Below are 19,617 nucleotides of genomic sequence, written 5' to 3'. Positions count from 1 at the left end.
CTGAGATTTCACCCTCAAAGTGTATTTTTCCTAGTAAGGAGTTTGTATTTTCATTGAGTGAAGTAGTAATCAAAAATGGTGGCTTGACATCGGCATGAGTTTTTTAAAAATAATAATTTATCCTCTTGTTTATGTACTACGGTCCACCACAGTTACTGGCCAAGGTTAGCGAAGCTTGATGCGATTGTGATGTGACGGTAGGCCTATAAAGCAGTGGATGTCACGTGTTGTTAATGTAAAACGGACCTGAGGTAGGTGAGTTAAAGTTCATGGTTTCGTCTCCGAATGAGTCACACCATATATGGACAAAAGCCCGGGAAAACGATATATGAACAGGCTTCGGCTACAATCATACAAACACATGTTCCGTTTTCTTCTTTTGATAGGCCTACTTTTATATAACCCTAGTAATTCTTTCTCGGAAAGAGATTGATCAATAAAGCATGTCGATTCTCCTAAAAATATATATATTTCCCCCCAAAATACAAGGTATATAAAATAGGGGAAAGAGTTCTCCTGAGTTCCAAGAAAATGTTAATGTCGGTAAACCGATAAAAGTGCCGACTGTCACTGCATCAACCCTTATCTATTATGTCTGTGTCGGTATCCTACCTGAGTTGAAGTGCACTCTCTCCCTCCGGCGAAAGAAAGACAGGCTGGTGAGAATTTTTAAACCTGGTCCTTGCACGCGTTTTATGCGCACGCGCGAAGACCATTCCACACCAGTATAAATTCGTTGCGCGTGCTCAGCGTACCCCGAGCCAAACGCGCATACACGTACACGTACATGTACACTAGAGTACTCGCGCGCCTAGGCTACGCGGTGAGTTCCTACCAAAGGGCCGTCTTTTCATTTACAAATACAGTGACGCCCTCTTTCGTTCCTGCTCGGAGCGAATTCAGTGGCAGAAACTGGTGTCGATTTTTTTCATAAAATACGGTGACCGGGGATGGGAACGTGGGGTGGCGCAAGACCGCAGCAACAACATCGGAGTTTCACTCGTCGCCCAGCGCCCACTGATGGCCGCGTCCAAAGTGTCGGTTTATTTGATAAAAACATGGCCTTGATACAATTCACGGTACTTTATCCTCTCACTGAGCATCACTTATCACTTGTCTTTTGGGAATAAATTTTAAATCATTGGATATCTTGATCAATTTGGATGAACTAATGAAGTGTAAAGAAAGCGAAAAATCCGTGTGACAAATTTCCTACACAGATCTGTGCAAGGTCGTACGCCCTCCTCCCAAACCCAGCGCCTTAATTGAGGCCGGTTCGCCCGGCGGCGAATTTTTTTCGTAGGTTGTGGAGTGAAACGCCGTAAAATTATTCAGGAGGCCTACTCATGAATAAGTGATTTCTCGATGGCGGAAAAGCTATCTCAAAATTATTTTATCACATTGGGTTGTATTGTTTTCGCTAAGGTCGGCAGCAACGTCAAATGAGTTTTATTAAAAGTTCTATAAACTTTACCCAGGAAACAGAATAATAACAAGTTAATAACCTTTTATCCCCAACATGTGGGCCGATTGACGCAAATTTATTCAGAACTTATTCAGAACAGCAATAACGACATTGTTTGATCAGTTAAAGCCTCTTCAAAACATGCAATATCTGACCTGAAGTGATCAATGTTTTGTGCATTGATTAGGGAAAAAAAATCACATCTTGGAATCATTAAATCTAATAACACACTGTCTTCAGAGGACAATCAATACAAATGTGTACTTCTATATAATCCAACCCGAGCTTTGAAAAAATGATTATGATAAAATTAGGAATAAACATTGTATAAAAAAATTGTAATCAAAATCTGTAGTTAATTATGAACTTAATTATGTGTTTAAATGAAACTTTCCTTGTTAAAAACAATTTGAATACAATTATACATGCTATAATAAAAGCTTTGCTGGCTTTGTGCTTTTGCCTTACTTAAGATCAGGAAGGATACTTGATGAACATAGAAATGAGCTTAATTCTTGAGACATTCATCTTTAACTATGAGGTAACAGTCATGATTAGTAGTGGAAGTTTGGAGAATTTCCACGGTACGAATGTCCTTATTTTTTTTCCTGATTCCGAGTGCAAAATGATTTATGCAAACAACTTTAAGGTAGTAACTTTCTGACCTTTGGGGTTACTTGGGTAAAAGTATAACTGACTTGATTTTGAAAAAAATTTACAATCACAAAAATCGGAAAGTGAAAAAAAGAATCATATATGTTTTATATCATAAACTAATATACATGTACAATTTTTTTCAATTAAATGAGGAAAAAAAAGACTTTAAAAAAAAAATGCAACCTTTTAAGCACTACTTATTCGGAAATCATAGTTCAAATTTAAGCTCTGACCAACATACCCTTAATCAATTAAAATTAATTAATTGGAGGTTCCTATTCTCCAGCCTGTTTACTGACTGGCACCCTGCACTCCAGAGGGGGCTTTTGCCACAAGGCAACAGCACCTCGGGGAATTAATATCAGTACGGCAGACATTTCTGCCGGAATATGTTGGAGCCGTTTTCTTCATACTCTTGTCTGGTGATCCAGCACGGATCAAAAGTTGGAAGCAAGGAGATGATGGATCCACCCACCCAGTTGGAGAAGTGACGATAAGGTGGCGCATTCACATTAACCTGGGGGGGGGAAGAGAAAAAGAAAAACCACACATATGTTCACAGTTGGACGTAAGGGTTGCTCGTCGACCAGCTTGGACAAATGAACACTGGGGACAGACCTACTCAAGCAATGGTTTGACATAAAAATACTAATATTCAGTGCATATAGCCTCACACACTTGTACTTCTGGGTTCCTCAGTTGTCCTATTATTTGTTCTACTCAATTCCCAAACTCTATGACATCTTCCATGTGGGGCAGGGCATTATTCTTTGTGGGTTCACTTTGGTTCCTCCTCCCACAGGGATTCCCCTTTAAGACTATAAGCAAAGACACAGCCAGAAATTAACAGTGGGAGTGGCCTTGGCTATTCCAGTGGGCCAGGACAGACAACATTGGAGTTTCTTGCAACAATCCTCTCCTTCTGTAGTCTCTGATGGATCAATTTCACAAGGGAGTGTATGCCGGAATTTACATTCAAATTGTGGACTTTCAACACAAAGGATGATAGTGCTCAGTTGAGTGAAGGTCCACAACAGGAAAAGTGCACATATCAGGTGGAAGCTTTTTTGGGTAAAAGGATAATGTGTTTTCACACATGTGCATGTTTTCCAAAGTTTTCAGTTTAAGTGAGGCTGTGACCGAGTTCATCATGAGCAGAAAGCCGTGACACCAGGTTGGGCATTTTCTGAATCACTATCAAAGATGGAGGCAACGTTTTTCTTGGAAGTAGTGTTTCACACCCATACGTGTTCCACAGTTGTATCACACACGTGTTGAAATATAAATGTTATAGGGCCCCAAAATGTTATGGAACAATTGTTTGTTCTCCTTTCCTAGGACAAGAAATTGTTGTCATGACCCCTCAACATGGTGAAGGCTTACTCACATAATCCCAAGCTGGGCATTGATTACTCCTAAAAAGTGGGTCAGGGACATGGTCTACAAAGGCCAGCAGGGTTAAGGGCCTTGATGGTGACATTACATTTAAGTACTTAAAAACAAACGTGGGGGGGGGTTGGAAGGGCACATCCCCTTTCCACCACATGTTGATGCCTCTAAATCCCATTACTACAGTACATATACGCAAATAATGTGTAGCATTCATTCCTTGTTCAATGAGCTAGTTCTGTATTCCAGCAATGAATGCCCAACATGAAGCAGAAGCATTTCCAAGGTCTGCCCTATTAGTGCAGCCTCATATAATGTGGATGCGCATGCATGCTTTGTGCCTGAATGACCTTGCTCTTTTGAAATACCAAACTGGCTCACTAAAAAAGTACATGCATGCCCCATATAGTCATGTTTCTTCACACTTCTTCAGTAGGCTGCTTAGACAACAAGGCATATTATAATAGCCTAAACGACAACCATGTAAGTGCCACTGCTCCATTGAACATGAAAGAGACGTAACTCTGAATAGTCATATCCCTTCTCTTAGTTTTATGTATTTGCGGTAAAAAAATCTTCCCCCTTTTCTAAACACTTAGTCATCCATTCCATCAACAGAGAGCATGAAAAAAAAGTTGTGCACGCGCACAACCATATTTCGCTTTGAAAAAGTGGTGCGTACAGTGGAGTATTAAACATCATGAATGTCTGATTCTCTTACCGTCATGAATGACAAAAACTTGACTCTGTCAACCTCTGCTGTCAGTCTCTCTTGCAAGCCCCTGATCATGGTGTTTCCTCCAGCTAAAAGGATTTTCTTGAGATAGAACTCATCCATCCAGTCCTCATCATCAGACAGCTCAATGCTTTCCATGATAGCCTTGGTCAGACCTGTCATCCAGGAAAAATCAAATTACACGTCTGTATAAACTCTCCCCAAATTAAACGTCACTGCAATTGATGCTCTGCAGAGACAGTACAGCACAAAATTACTACTGAAAACTATCCCTTACCACAAAGATTGGTTATTAATTTACAACTGGTGACTGTAAAAGAGGGCCCGTAACAATCAGCAGAATCTCTCTTGATATTTTTTGCTTTTCAGAAACATTCCACAAGGATCATGACACTGGGCCTTCAACCTTTCATGATTCCTAGCAAATTCAGCTCACTTCATGTGAATGATGTTCTAAGTCAGTCTATTCATCCTCTGAATCATCCTTTTAAATAGCTCCACATTTGAACTAACCAAAACAGGACAGACCCAGAATGGATGGGTCAAAAAGAGCCTCTCCAATCTTGGCTCCAATTTCCCCTGCATCAATGGAATACTGCTTGCCGCCAACATCCAGCATGACCATTTTCTGGGGTGGTTTGTCGCCTTGAGACATTTGGAGATACCCGTGTTCTTCTTTGAACTTTTCAGCGAGCTTAAAGTCCACTGTCTTGATGTCAATATCATGTTGCTCCCTCAGTGATGCAGCAATGAGTGCTTGGGTATATTCAGTCAATTTGAAACCGGTATATGTCAGTGGTACCCTTCCAAAAGTTGGCCGGTGCCCATCACGAGCTGTCATCACATTTGTAAGACCATGGCCAGATTGAATGACCAGACCAGTCGCCTGGCCAATGGAGTACAGTGACAGCATCCCTTGGTTGGAAAGATTCACGGCGGGTGCCTTGAACCCCTCAAACAAAATCTCGAGGCTGGTCTTACGGCACTTGTGGGGGTTCCCGTCAGGCTCGCTGAGGAGAATGGAGTGATTGGTAGGATCAATCTTCATCTTGCCTTTGAAAATGTGCTCCAAAAGCACCTCCATGCTGTCCCAGTTCTCAATGTATCCATTGCGAATTGGGACAGGTACTTCGCCAAGATCACAGTTCATAAAAGGCTCAGAGGTCCGGAACACAAAATCCGGAGCCCGCTTAGAAATCTCAGCCAGGCCAGCTTTGCAGTTCAGTGTGCCACAGTCAAGCACAACTGGGGGAGTCTCGCCACTATTCATGGTGTCTGAAGACTTACATCAAACACCAAAGTTCACTCAAAATATTCTGAAACTGAGGAAGAGAAAGAAAGCTTATCAAATTTTACCATCACAATCATATTATTGATTTAACAAGCAGCGAAAACTCTTTACTTGATATCATTTTGTTTGACATTAATACGAGATATTGAAGCCGTAATCCCCTATGAAAATTTTGAAAGAAGTTTCAAACATAGCAGAAATGTTTCTCAGTTACGAATTCATTTTGGGAAAGAATTTTGGTTCGACTTACAAAAGGTCAGAAATTAACCAAACGCTGAGAAAACAATGCTAACACATTCTCAATTTCAAGCTGTATACACACCAGGTAGGTCCTCTTTACAAGCCTATACAGCCTATGTGAGGCCCAACAAGAATGCGTTAAGACACCCCATTATCATGATTATATCCACATACTGTACTGGGTTACACAGGCACATACTGTATACAAAAGGAACAGTCCTACATGTATGCCAGATTTCATCAAATTTTACTGGCATACATGTAAGGATGGTTTTGCCTAGTGTTCAGAGTTTATCATGATGCATCTGCACGATGGAGTAACTAATTTAGTTGGGAACCATGGGAACTCTTGAATGTGAGTCACGTAAAGGCCGATTCATGCCTTGCATGAAGGTGAACAAAAACACAATTCTGTGGCATCAGTATGTTTTTTTTATGTAGAACTCTACAAATAGCCTATTTTACTATTTGGTCATGACCTAGTAACACTAAAAAAAGTCAGTTTTTGGTGAAGTCCTGGTTTCTTAGACCAAAGTGGCTGATGGTCTCCATAGTCCATTGTAAAAGTTGCAACCATCGGAGGACTTTCTATCCCTTTCTCCATGACCAGACACAGGACTGCCTGCAGAAAGAGTTCCATACATGGACAACCCTACTTTTCCCTTAAAATACTACAACAGTCATCAGAAAGTGATAACATATCCTAAAAAGTGAAATTTGGCTGAGAAAATTCCAAAGCATTTACTTAGAATACACTTTTTCAGACTAGTCCCACACTCTGCACGTACGCAGGAGCATCAAGGGTTGTCCATACATAGAACTCTTAATTCCATCTGGGCCCCGGCTTAACCCCACACGCAGTAAAAATTTGCAAATCTATATTGTGAACTTGTGATGATGATGAGAGTCTTTTCAAACTGAAACTGCATGCCTTTGTGCAAAAGAAAGTTAATCAACTTTGCTCACTCTGCATACCTGCTGATGCCGAATTCCTGGATGCTGAGGCCAAGAAGTAATTTTAAGGACAGATCCACAGGAGGTAGTCCAGTGATTAATGGGGCCCCCATTAATGACAACCAGTATAGGCCTGAGGCGTAACACCTTGGCCCACTTAACTTATCTCCCCAATTTGTGGGGACTAAACTCAGAGTAAACAGTAAAAGGTTAAAGTACAGTTGGCACTACTCTATCTACTTTATACCACGGTTGAGTAAGAAACTGGGCTTATTGTAGTTAGTCTAGGCATGTGTTCCTATATAGCTCTATAGTCCAGGTAACCGAGACATTACAAATCGCCTTTTTTACTACATATTAAGTGTGGACATCGCTGACCATGTCCAAAAAGAGGTGGTTCTACATGTAGGCCTAGGTCTTAAACTTAAGACCCATTTTGCCATCATGAGGAAGGAAAACATAACTCTCTCCGAGTTTTCAACACTGGAACAGTATGTGCAAATTTCCATGTCTGGCCATCACGATCTTGAAAAAAAGGAATCAGGATATTGGACTTGATAGATTTGCGGAAATTGCACACATCACTCAGCATACCTCGTGCCAGTGCCAAGGGTGTTGATATGTTATGTATAATACGTACGTACACGGTCCATGTACACGACGTACATGTATATACGTATATACACATGCAGTGGACAACCTAGAACCCATCCACGTCTGATAATTCGGGACTAGCGGCTGCAGCTAGCTACTGTCCACGGACGCGTGTTACTTGCAGCCGCAGTCGCTTATTCAGATGATGAACTTTAAGGGCGCCGCGAGGGCGCGCGCGCGCGACTTACATCGGTTGGTTCCTTGTAATCGTTCACAGGACACTCTCTTGTTCGACGAGAAAATATTAGTTCACCGTCACATTTCTCCACCCAGTGACGAGGTTGAAGTATAACAACGCGCGACCGGTCGACCGGGCACGGCGATCATATAGCGTATAGTACAGTGTATACGTAGACTACTTGAATGTTGACATGATTGAAGCAATGAATGATTATGTTGTACTTCTGCAGTCTACTTGAATTCAAGACTGAGCAAGATTTGAAGTACTTGTAGGCCTACCTTACTCACGCCAGTGTTCTACTTGGAAAGTAGGTAAAGAGACACTATGCACATTATAAGCAGATAAGAATTACGGATGTTTGAAAATAGGGCAGTTGTGGAATTTAACGACAATAACTGACAACGTTCTAGCCCCACTAAATTAGTAATGGCACGGACTCACGATAGGCCTACGTACTACCGCCCCATCCAAAAGGATGGAGTTGACCATGTTGACGTACTTGTTATGTATGTAGGCCTAGGCCTAATCATGCACTCGCCTGCGCTCCGTAGCGCTGGTGGGGTAGGCGGCGGTGACACCATAACCAATTACAATTTGACACTGTTTGAACGTGTTGTGTTAATCAGCAGGATTTTATCCTTACAAGCCATATGACTCAATTCCTTGTGCCAATAATGAATCGGAAAATTCACAGAATTTCCGATGCTGTTGGCTAAAACACAGTATCTAGGTAGACCTGTGTTTATGTGTGGTGGGGATTGTATACTTGCATTCGGGGAAGAAATGGTCAAGTCGTCCCCAAGATGGAAACCCTGGTCAAGTCGTCCCCCACTAGTTGTGTTAGGCCTAGTTATATATATCTGTGCCTGTACTAATTTTCTTTTTAGGTACATTAACATGATCAACCAAACGTAGAAGAGAATGGTAAACAAGATAGACAGACGGAAGATTCGTACTCGTTCATTCACAATTTTCATTTGTATAATTTTTACAATTCACAGTCTGTCATTAAAATCACACAAAAAGTTCCTTGTTTTGCCCAGTGTGTAAAAATACAAAGGCAACTCTCTCCCTTTAATGGGCTGACCCTATTTTGTGGAAATTTCAAATTGTAATTTGTGAGAAAATGTGACCCTCCTAATGATAAACCAGCCATTAACCTGATAGCAAATACTGCATGGGTGATTTTGCACAATGGTAGAAAGGCATTGTGGGAAGGAAAAATGAGCAACCATTGAACCTTTTGCCTACCCCAGTGCCTTTCTGCCATTATACAAGATCACACATGCAGCATTTGCGATAAGGCTTATGCAAATTTGAATCCACCATGTCCATGTGTCATGTGTTAAAATACTTACAGTTCCCCTCATAATTTTCTTCAAAACTCAAAACCCTGCCCTTTTTTTTACATCAACCCTACGGTTATTGAGCATGATGTCACAGTCATCTACCAAGGTCAGTGCAAAAGTTAAAATGTAGCTCTCCCTGTTATTGGAACAGGGTCCCCAAATTTACAATCCCCATGTGGTAGGCCTTGGCCTATGAGCATATAGAACAGCGCGGACATCCAGGAGCTTCACAAAATGGTGGGTAGTAACCGCACTGCATCGGCAAAACTACTTTCAGTGACTTGCAGCCATTTTTGTTTATATGGGGCCGTAAAGCTAGGCCTACCTGTTTTTTGAATGCAGCTTTTGAGGTAAATAGTCATTTACCTCAAAAGCTGCATTCAAAAAACAGACTGGTGACGCAAATTCTGCTTTTTCAATTCAAATTCTCCTGAAAGAGCAACTTGTGAAGTACTGTAGCTATTGAAAACAGTTTAACAGTAGTTTTTAGAGCATAAGATCAAATTTTGGGGGGGGGGGAAATTGGAGTTTTTACACCTGTTTGCTACCAGATGATCGCAAAATACTGCACACTCTGTGTGCCTCCATGGCACACACGTGATGGCGGCCGCAGGCCAGTGGCTGAGCTACTTGTAGATGTTGGTTCAATCATTTTTGGAGGTGGGGGTATTTTACCTGGTCACAGCTACAGCTAGCACAGTGCAAGTTGCACATCCTGTTGGTATCGGTCCTGTCAGACAGCTAGGCCACTCATGCGATAAACACAAGATTCCAGTTTCCGCCTCTGAGAGCTACATGTGTAGGTACCTCACAGTTGCTCTCTAGGGAAAAGTTGAATTGTAACAGCAGAATTTACGTCACCAGTCATCCACCTCAAAGGCTAGATAGTGTTATGACCCCGTGTAAACAAAATGGCTACAAGTCACACAGAGTAGGGACTTGCAGTTCTGCAGTTAAATGTTGGACAACTCCGCCGCTAACAACTCAACGCTGTTACGGTCCATATTAGGCCAACGATGTCGTAAATGGCCGTGCAAAATGAACTTTGATTAGATGCTGATCAAAGTCAGACTCTTTCTCGATTGAAGGCAACTCTAGAGGGAAAACTGATTTTGCCAGGCGGGCCGGTGCGGCAATCTAGTGCACAACAAGATTTGGTTTGAGCGGTAGCCCACTTTGCCATTTGATTATGTTTGATCGAAGTTGTAGTGTAGATACATTGTAATGGAATATTGCCAGATCTCTAAGTTGTTCGCAAATCTCAAATAACAAAATGCCGTTATTCATTAGAAAAAGACTGATGAAAAATCTCCCCTTTAGCCACGTGGGTGCCGTCCTGGGAAAGAATGCTGAAGGTTCTTCGAACACATCGAAATCCATAGTTTGGTAGTTGAATCTGTTTCGTGAAAAATAACAAAAACACGATTCACTGGAAATCTAATTTTATCTTGTATCTTTTAAAGGAGGAAACGCCTATTTGAGCATGCCATTTTTTTCTGTTTTTACATATCCTACGATTGTTTTGTTGAGTCAAGCATTGTCCAAATACAACTGCTCTTGGTCTGTAAAACACGGTCAGAAGCTGTCACTCCGACAGTAACTTTCTAGGGAATTTTAACTCCTAAACATACTTTGGGGAACAGTTTGGAAAAAAAAAAATTATGTTCACATCGAAGTTACTCGTGGATGGGATGGAGAGGAGATTTATTGCTTGAAAACGGAAGTACTATATACAACACATACGTTCGTAGCAAGCTCTTTGATATCTCGATGAGCATTGTACATGTACATGTCCGAACCCAAACGGAACCGAAGTTTGGCAAAAAATTTCCGTACCGAACCTTGACACCTACTTGCAGCACTAGCATGATGTGTGCAGGGACACAGTGATGCACTTATGGACTGGTGGGTGGCGTGTCGGCTGCCCCCAACCAGCATGGTGTGAGGCTGTGATGCTGATGCGGCATGCATGGTGGTGTAGCACACCATCTGCGGTACACAGGCTCTGGTGTGGGGGTAAATCTGCCCCCCAATCAGGGAGTTGTTTCTTTTTCCTTCCTTTCTCTTTCTTAATTGGGAAAAAAAGTGAGGGCAAAGTTACATGTACATTTTGACTTCTCTCAATCAACGACTTGTCCCAACGGTCAAGTTGTCTGTTGATTTGAGGGACAGATAGTCGAGTTGTCCCACCATTCCAGTTATCTCAATGGTCAAGTTGTCCGAGTTGAGTTGGCAAAGGTTTGAGTTGTCCAAGTCCCCACATGAATAACTGCAAGCGTAAAGTACGCCTGCCATTCCTGCAGTGATATATCAGCCGTAAGAAAGTAATAACATGTCCTAAAAAGTCAATTTTAGCAGGGAAAATATTGAAGCATTTACTAAGAAAGCACTTTCGTGAAATATTTTTCAGACCAGTCTTATCCCCATAGCCAAACACTAGCCCAGGTGAGATGCCAGTCCTCAAGCTACCAGTACATTACATTATGACGGTAAAGTATGGTGAAAAATCCACCTGGGCTAGCTTCATACTAGGTCTGTGCATGGGGTGTCACATGATGCTCATGTATGGAACCCTTGTCATGTTCGTCTACCACCAGAATTGTGGGGTTCATTGTCTGCTGCGCTGCTTGTGGGAATGCAGCAGATGGTGAACCCCACATTTCTGGGGTTAATGTTTACCAGGTTCATTGAGCATAATTTTACGGGAAAGCTATGGCCTGGAATGATAAGCAAAAAGGCTACAATTGTCTTACCACTAGTTAAAAACCATAATACATGCAGTGTACTCAACATTTGGACTGACGGTAGCCCATTTCTGTGACCAAATTGCTTGACCTACAGTAACCTTCAGTAATCTAGTCCTAGCATGCCTACAGTTCTGGCCAAATGTCTTTTTTCCTTTATGTCAGAAACATGCAGATGTCTCTACTTGCAGAGTTCCAATCTCTGAAGGCACACCGAGTGTAAACACATCAGGTGTTACCTTTTGGCCGGTCTGTGTAACCACTCCAATGGAGTTTGACTATGAACATTTTAGCGAAGCCAGTTATGAAGACAAAATGTCAGTTTTCCAGTACACACAAAAAAGACAGATCGGCAAACCACCCAGAATATCGCGGAAGCTGGATTCGTTTGCAGCAAGAAAGTTACCCTATCTTCTCAAGGAGAAAGAGATACCCCTAGGAACGACCAACAAAGTCTTTGCTTCGGAGTGGCTGTCAGACCGACAGATTATCTTCGGAACTAAGTGCAATAAGGTAAAAAACAATAGTGCTTTCATGTACTTAATGTTGGACAAGCCACAACAGCAGAAAACACCCAAGCCGAATTTTCACTCACTGGGTGAAAACTGCCAAGAGCCATGGTTTTAAATGGAAGTCTGGTTTTATCAGGAAAGCTTTTGCAGTTCACATGACTACATTATTAGACATGGTTATTGTATTGTCATGTTACATGGTGCGCTCTCCAGTTTACTCATATACTAGTATCTTTCCTATGTTTGTTGTTTCGAAGTAAGCAAAATAGGTGACATCTATGTATTTCTTACCATAACATGGCACCCTTGGACTTATAAACGAAGACTCTTGGTGTTTTGGTTGGTTGAATTGTAGTGCCAATCCACAACCAACTTACTCAACATATAGAGATGAATTAAATTGAAATTATTTTGCCATCATGAACTATTTCTTCTTTAACCACAGGTCGTGAACAGTACATTTTACATTTATTGTCATCACTGTGACTGTGTACACATGAAGAGAGATTGAGTTGAACCTGAAAACTGAAAGCTTTTTTGATGTAGCTAATATCGTTCCAAATGCCTGTTCAGCTACTTGTGGTTTTTGATCAGAAGTCTGATATCATTTTTATGTGATTTACTTTTTCTCATCTGCTCCTGATCAGCTGATTGTGCTAGATGTCTACACTGGACAGCAGTGTAGGTTGCCCATTATCAAAAGCAGAACCGGACGTGTCTATGAGAACTGTGTGTACACACAGTCTCTAAGTTTTGGCGGGATCCACAGCATAGCCACAAACCCCAGCAAGACATTGTTGGCCACTGGGGCAGATAACCCGGACAATGTTGCCCTCTATAAACTACCTTCATTTGACCCAGTTTTCCTTGGTGAGGTGAGTGGAGAGGCATTTTGCTCGAGAGCATCACTGCTCTCTAGAAATCAATAAAGCTGACACAAAAGTTATTTTTTTAACTTTATTTCAAAGGTTTGCAATCATTACATTATGTCAAATTCCCTTTGAATTTATTCCTAATCTTATGAGGGGCCTTCAAAGCCCACTAAGAATAGGTGTTTAGTGGCCAGCTACTATTCCTTTCATTGGCCTGGATTTGACGAGAATATTTGAGGATTCAGGAACATTGATTTCAATAACATTTAGACTGTACGTGTAGTTTGCGTTGATACCTAGTATACTCTCATATTGCAGAAAATAGTGTGGTTCAGAATACTATCGATAGGCCACAACACTGCTTGTAGTAATTCAGCCATGCAGAAATGTTCTATATAAATTCTTGACTGGCTTGATTGTTGTAATTGGGCAATCTTGTGTTGGTGAGCTGTCAGTTCAGCTGCTGTCTCCCTCGGTGGTGGCGACTTGACTTTGGCTAAAGAAACCAAGCCAGATATCCTGTCCAAAGACAGATCAGTGGAGTTGTGTTGGAGAATGAGGTTGAGACATCTGCATCTTCTTTCCCTTCATGCTTATCCATGTCATCCTGCGTGAGCAGATAATCTGGAGCTAGTACTATTTCAGGCCTTCGTGATATGTACATAATATGATTATCATATGCCCCTCCCAGTAAACACAAAAACAACACAAGTACCAGAGACATTTCAAAACATTCTTGAAAAGAATTGTTACGCTTGAGTTACAGTGGTAAAAAAATCCTGAAAGTGATTTAGATTTTTAAAACTTTGGTTGAAATAATATATCTGATTAAATAAAAAATCATCAATTGTCGTCTGCCCTGATGCACACCAAGCCCTTGAAGTGTAAATAAGTTTCTTGATTTACATGTCTTTCTTGCAGAACTGTCACGAAGATTGGATATTTGCCATTGCGTGGCTTGATGACCAGTATTTTGTAACAGGTAACTGGCAATGCAATGTTATTTTGCAGCCTGCATTAGGATTTGGCAAAGCTGAAAGCTGACATAATAAGTGCCTATGTGTATACATACACGTAGGTATCTGGCTTGTGTATCTACTTTGTGTTGCGAGAAGTAACTTTGAACCTTGAATTTTGGACAGATAATTTGTTGACAGCGAATATGACATTGTGGCCTTTTTGTCCAGTTGCTTTTTTGTTGCATTCATCTGTGTTCTATTGACATCTTGAAAATTGGCAGATTTTTTCCAAATATCAACAAAGTAAAACTCAATATGTTGCATACTGACATAACCATGTTGAAGAGTGAAATTAGATAAGCACTGTATCTTAATGCTGTAGGTGACAAAATATCAAACAAATGTAGTTACATTTATGAATCATGTTGTCTCTGTCATCAGGTTCCCGAGATTCAAGTATAGCCTTGTGGTCTACAACAGAAACACAAAACATTGAAGAAAAGACTCTGTCCAAGAATGTCTACCTCTCCAAAGGCAGATGGCGGGAGTCCTCAGTCCGGCACTACTCTGAGGACGAGGAATCATGGTCCTCGTCACCAGAGAGGCTGGACTCCTACCAGAGTGGAAGTGAAGACAGTGCTTACAGCTCAGTAGAGGACGTGTCCAATCACACATGTCTGAAGGATGTTGCTCGCAAGTATTGCCAAGACAAGGACAAGGTTCGAGCACTGCAGGTGAACGAATTTAAGAAGGTAGGTTTCTAATTTAATGTACAACAGAAATGTAAGCACAGCGCTCACAGCACCGCTGCACGCTAATCTAGCCCCTATTGAAAAGAGGTCAGCAGTGCACTGAGCCAGGTTCGTGAACAAAAGACAGTTATACAACTCGGCACAATCTGGGCTCTGTTTACAAGGTTGCAGGCCTGGCTGAAATACTCGGGTGTCAATGAAGGTCATCTGTCAACTGAGAGTAGTGCCTAAAGATTACTTCGTGCGGCTATAAATGACCGTTAAATGAAATGATTAATTTTTGAAGGATTTTGAAAATGCAAAATATGATAGTCATGCCGGCCCAGCATCATCAACATTGAAAAATACCCCGGCATGAAGTGGTTAAACATGGAATGGTCACCAACAGTCAGATCATAGTTCTGGTTGATACTGTAACCAATCAAATTCCATCAACAGACAAAAGCATGCCTTTGGTAGACATAGACATGGCTGGCTTATCCATCACTGACAATCAAAACACAGCCATATCAAGTGATATTAACAAAGCCAGTCAACTTTGCTTTATGTATTTAGGTAGGGGACTCTAAACTGATTGATTTCGACTGAGAGGACAACTTTGTCCAGAAAAGATGTTTGCTTCTGCAGGAGACCTAATGAGTGTATTGTCAACTTTGGTAGTGAGATACACTTATTGCTCAGTTTGCCACACAATGAAAATAGACATAAGTGAAAATATTGCCAGTTCATTTTATTTGCATTTTCAAAACCATTGGATGGCCTGCAAATTGAACTTGTCCCCATGAACTTCCAACTCATTTTGGTTGGATCGATGTCATATCACATTTTCACAGCGGCGAGAGCTGTACCAGGTCATATGCTCAAGCATCATATATTTCCCATGAACCTCTGAACTGCTGTTCACTGTAGCAAAAGAAAAAGAAAAAAAAAAGAGAAAAGAACACCATGCTGTAACCCCAGCTATCCTTGATATCAAAAGTGGCAGCCTGCGAAGAATTGCTGGAGACGGGTTGTAGATTTCAAATTGTCTGCTGCTTAGTTGTGTCATGCTGAAATCATTCGGTCTCAAGAAATCTGCAGTGTAAATGAAAAGAAGTCTACAGCCGTTAATAAAACGTGTCAACTTTACCAGGATCTGGCTGTGCTGACGTCAAACGGGTTCATCTACACCATCGACATGGAGACTTTCGATCAGCTAGATGTGGAGCACCTAACGTACTGCCAGGAGAATGTCTGTATAGCCCTGTCTCGAGACTACTCCCTCTATGCTGTGGGGTCACAGTCCCACATCACTTTCCTGGATCCCCACTCACTGAAGTCCATCACATCTATATGCTCTAAGGAACGAGGAAGCGGTAAGTGCTGTGCAGTCTTTTGAAGCCTGTACCAAACAGTATGACCAAGTTTGCCAATGGTGTCATTTGCAGATTGTGTCACCTACACTTAGTGGACTAAGCTAGTTCACCATAAGGTTTTTCCCCCTTCGGGGGTCAGGGTTATCCATAACCAAAATGAAGAGGAAGTTGTTAAAATGTGTTCATAGTTCAAGAAAAATGAGTATTTTCACCCAGTTTTCCTAACTTCATGAGAAGAAAGGAGTTTCCACACTAGTTATGTATTGTGTAAAACACGAGTGTCTTTGAATGTGCAACCAAGAGGAAATGAGCCCTAAATTCTTGAATAAAAGTAGTTTTCCAACCTTTAATATCCTCCCCCAGCATTTTTGCTCAGAACCTTTGGCAATTCTCAAAAGTCCTTTACTCTGCAGTAATCCGGTGACCCGTTCTTGGTACTCAAATGTGAGGAGTTATTGGTTGGGCTGTACCCTCCTCAAAACCTCCAGAATCCTCCCAGACTTTATGGTGGATTTTGAAGCTGCAGGCAGGGTGTGGGTAAATTTGATCTTATTTCTGTGACTTTTGTCAGTGAGTCTTTAACAGCACTTTGCTGTTACCTGTCTCTAGGTGTCCGTTCTGTCAGCTTTAGGGAAGAGATTGTAACCATAGGCACTGGCAGGGGTACTATACGCTTCTTCGATATCCGGGCCGGTCGCTATCTTCCAGATGAAGCACGGCCCAAGAAGGAATGCACCCTTCGAACGGGGCAAGGACACCTGGTAAGACACAACACCAAATTCCTCTGCTGGTGTATTCTCAAGCAGATGAGTCTCTTGAAAATTTTTGAAATGAACACCACAAATGGCAGTGCACTTTTGGAATGAACAGAATTTTGGTAAATTCTTTTGATGGTTTAATTTGTCACGTCCAAAAATGCAGGCTAGTGTTCAAATTTGTTTGAAAAGAGCAATTGGTTGGTCCATTTTAATTTGGCATCAAATGAAAAACAAGTGAAATACATTTCGTTATCCTATTCATACTGTTAAAAATCAAGTTTATGAATTGAAAATCCTCTACTTTATTGCCTGATTTGAAACATATCAGGCTCATATGAAAGCTTTTGCATTGAGACTGTTCAAGCAACATTGTACCGTTTGAGATGCTGCCTTATTTAGTTTAATGTTTCCTTTTAGAATCGAGATGACATGTATTTCCAGCACTTCTACGGAGAGCAACATGGGAACGCAGCGTACACTCACGCTTATGATAAATCCGGAACCAGACTATTTGTTGCCGGAGGCCCCCTTCCAGCAGGACTCTCTGGAAATTACGCTGCATTGTGGCAGTAGCCCACTGTAACACGAGCCACACGAGGACATTGTGAGGCACAAGGTGTTGGGATTTTGAATGCAAGAAGGAGAAATAGTTGATGCCCAGTGGTGCTACTGGTGTGTATTCCTCACTGTAAAGATAACTTACGCTGCAGGAAGTTAAATCTTTGGTGTCTGACAAACTTGCAGCTGTACAGAACTTACAGTATGGATAACTGAGGAACCTGCAAGTGGAGGATTTTTCATCGAGTATTTTCACAAGCATTTTGGAGCATGTGTGCACTGAAGTGGCAGCATGAAAGATCGTCACTCTGGCATGAAGTTGCATACATATTTTTGTTCAGCAATTTTCAGCAATTATTTGATGAGATTATGTGGATATTTATATACCCCTTTTGTCACAAAGGTTTTGCTCATTCACCCTGTGTTAACAAGCCACTTTGGAGAAGTGAAGCGTGACGTTATTTTGAACCAGGAAGTGTAGTGGAAATGAAGTACGTGAAAGTGGTTCACGCTCTGGTACTAATGCCTATTACACACATAATTGTGCACGTGACATATTCACTTCAGTACTCTAGCAATACCACAGATCAAGGTACCACTTGCTTCAGGCTTAGTTCTGGCAAATTGCTGACCATAGGTTTCAGAGCTGGATGTCCAGAAATTTATGACATGCTGACACAGTTGCAGTACCACAGTGCTGAAAAGGAGGGATGTATCAATTATATAAAGTGGCTGTCCTTAAACAGGTGGTTTGATTAGGAGAACTGTGTACTGACTTCGACGAGATGTTGCTAACAGCCAGAAACGCTTTGGTGTGCACTCATTTTGCTGATGATCAAATGACAGAATTTCTTTCACAGAAACCTGCGTCATTGTTTGGCTTGCCATACTGTGGAGATCTGCATGCCAAAACTTCGAGACACTTGTGAAGTATGTGGCACTGCTATCAGAGAGATCATCAAAACTTATCATCTAAAAATTTACAAGTCCTCTGCTTTGTCCTTCACCTACCTACTTGGGATACTAGTACAAGACTGAGGGTACTAGTGCAAGACTGAGGGTGCTAGTACCAGACTAAGGGTACTAGTACAAGACTGAGGGTACTAGTACAAGACTGAGGGTGCTAGTACAAGACTGAGGGTGCTAGTACAAGACTGAGGGTGCTAGTACAAGACTGAGGGTACTAGTACAAGTGCCCTCATGAGACAGTTTGGACATGACTGGCTGTCAAGACCGAGTTGATGACAATACATTAACTTCAGTCACAGTCACTGGTGTTACTCAACAAAGTTAGGCTTGCACCAGAGGTCCAAGTTAGAACTGTGGGTACACAGACGTACAGCAACTTATCTCAAAAAAAACCCAAAACTGCACTGACATTGATGACAGAAATTATACAAGAATCTACTCACAGATAAGAAAGTCAAGGAATTTTATAGGCGTTACAACTGTTGTCGGGTACAGATCTGCATGATATATTGACAGTAAGGTGACTCCGGATGTTGGGTGAAATGGTAGAATTTTCATGTAGAGTGAGTTTATCAATGGGTGATCTTGCTTTTTCATAAATTTCTCCTCTCAATTTCAACCAAACTTTACGTGTACATGAAGATTTTCAACCTATATTGGAGGAAGGATTGTCCCGAGAACTTGCAGTATCAGCCACTGTAAGTCTAGGAATGGAAACCTGTTCCACCTGTTTAAAAGCATGAGCCCAGTCCCATTTGCACGCTTTAGGTTGTTGAAAAAGATCGACAATGCTCTCAAGTCCTCCTTGTACATTGGAAATAACCACACCACCCCCTCTTCCTGCTCGGTTTCCCCTAAAAATTGCACCGTAAAAGGATGTCAACTGGTCAAGTAGAAATTGTTCACTCCAAAATTCAACTTACAATGTATTTAAGCAACATCCAGTGTGCTTGTACCAAAGGTATTTTTTGACTAGCATGCCTGTATATTGATGTTGACATCAGTCTCATTTTTGAAGCGAGGTTTGGTGCACTTTCTTGAAATTTGGGGTTTTTATACTACATAATTATATAAATTCCTTAATGGTAAGCACTGATGTCATCAAGGCAGCAACTACACCCATTAGTTTAAGGCCATTTTTATATGAACTGAATGAAGTAGTAAAACTTTCATTTAGCACTTTAACATGCCATATTTACATTTGTCCCTCGATTACATTACT

At 41.4% G+C, this 19,617-nt stretch overlaps 3 protein-coding genes across 11 annotated transcripts in view; 1 reads left to right on the top strand and 2 right to left on the bottom strand.

The window, feature by feature from the left end:
• LOC147799098 (polyubiquitin-C) overlaps nt 1-744 on the bottom strand; it is a 10,142-nt gene extending 9,398 nt beyond the window's left edge. The window contains exon 1 of the mRNA XM_087136953.1: nt 613-744. The gene's annotated coding sequence lies outside the window, so the exon portion shown is untranslated. The remainder of the gene's footprint in view (nt 1-612) is intronic.
• LOC110977270 (DDB1- and CUL4-associated factor 12-like) overlaps nt 1-19,617 on the top strand; it is a 19,905-nt gene extending 288 nt beyond the window's left edge. The window contains exons 2-9 of one of the 5 annotated variants that reach the window (XM_022231246.2): nt 153-251; nt 11,826-12,173; nt 12,820-13,047; nt 13,966-14,026; nt 14,445-14,755; nt 15,888-16,110; nt 16,720-16,871; nt 17,286-19,617. In XM_022231246.2, coding sequence (XP_022086938.1) covers nt 11,928-12,173; nt 12,820-13,047; nt 13,966-14,026; nt 14,445-14,755; nt 15,888-16,110; nt 16,720-16,871; nt 17,286-17,441 — 1,377 coding nt within the window. In that variant the 5' untranslated portion in view covers nt 153-251; nt 11,826-11,927 and the 3' untranslated portion in view covers nt 17,442-19,617. Of the gene's footprint in view, nt 1-25; nt 256-7,596; nt 7,879-11,825; nt 12,174-12,819; nt 13,048-13,965; nt 14,027-14,444; nt 14,756-15,887; nt 16,111-16,719; nt 16,872-17,285 lie in introns of those variants that run through there. The other 4 variants (XM_022231245.2, XM_087136955.1, XM_022231243.2 and 1 more) reach the window with 4 other exon arrangements.
• On the bottom strand, nt 1,502-7,516 carry LOC110977271 (uncharacterized). Of its 5 annotated transcripts, none has more exons than XM_087136956.1 (4): nt 7,377-7,516; nt 4,761-5,569; nt 4,233-4,402; nt 1,502-2,639 (listed from the first exon to the last, which is right to left on the bottom strand). In XM_087136956.1, exons 2-4 carry the CDS (start codon nt 5,515-5,517, stop codon nt 2,484-2,486), a joined length of 1,083 nt encoding a protein of 360 aa, XP_086993082.1. In that variant the 5' UTR covers nt 5,518-5,569; nt 7,377-7,516; the 3' UTR covers nt 1,502-2,483. The 5 variants fall into 5 exon arrangements, with proteins under 5 accessions (XP_086993082.1, XP_086993083.1, XP_022086939.2 ...); XM_087136957.1 differs by having other exon boundaries at nt 7,373-7,512; XM_022231247.2 differs by having other exon boundaries at nt 7,327-7,454.

The sequence above is a fragment of the Acanthaster planci genome, linkage group LG05 (assembly GCF_054643075.1).
Source record: "Acanthaster planci isolate LZ-2023a linkage group LG05, COTS_SCS, whole genome shotgun sequence".
NCBI classification, from domain to species: Eukaryota; Metazoa; Echinodermata; class Asteroidea; order Valvatida; family Acanthasteridae; genus Acanthaster; species Acanthaster planci.
The sequence above is the reverse complement of the archived record's forward strand: the minus strand, read 5'-3'. Positions and strand labels throughout refer to the sequence as shown.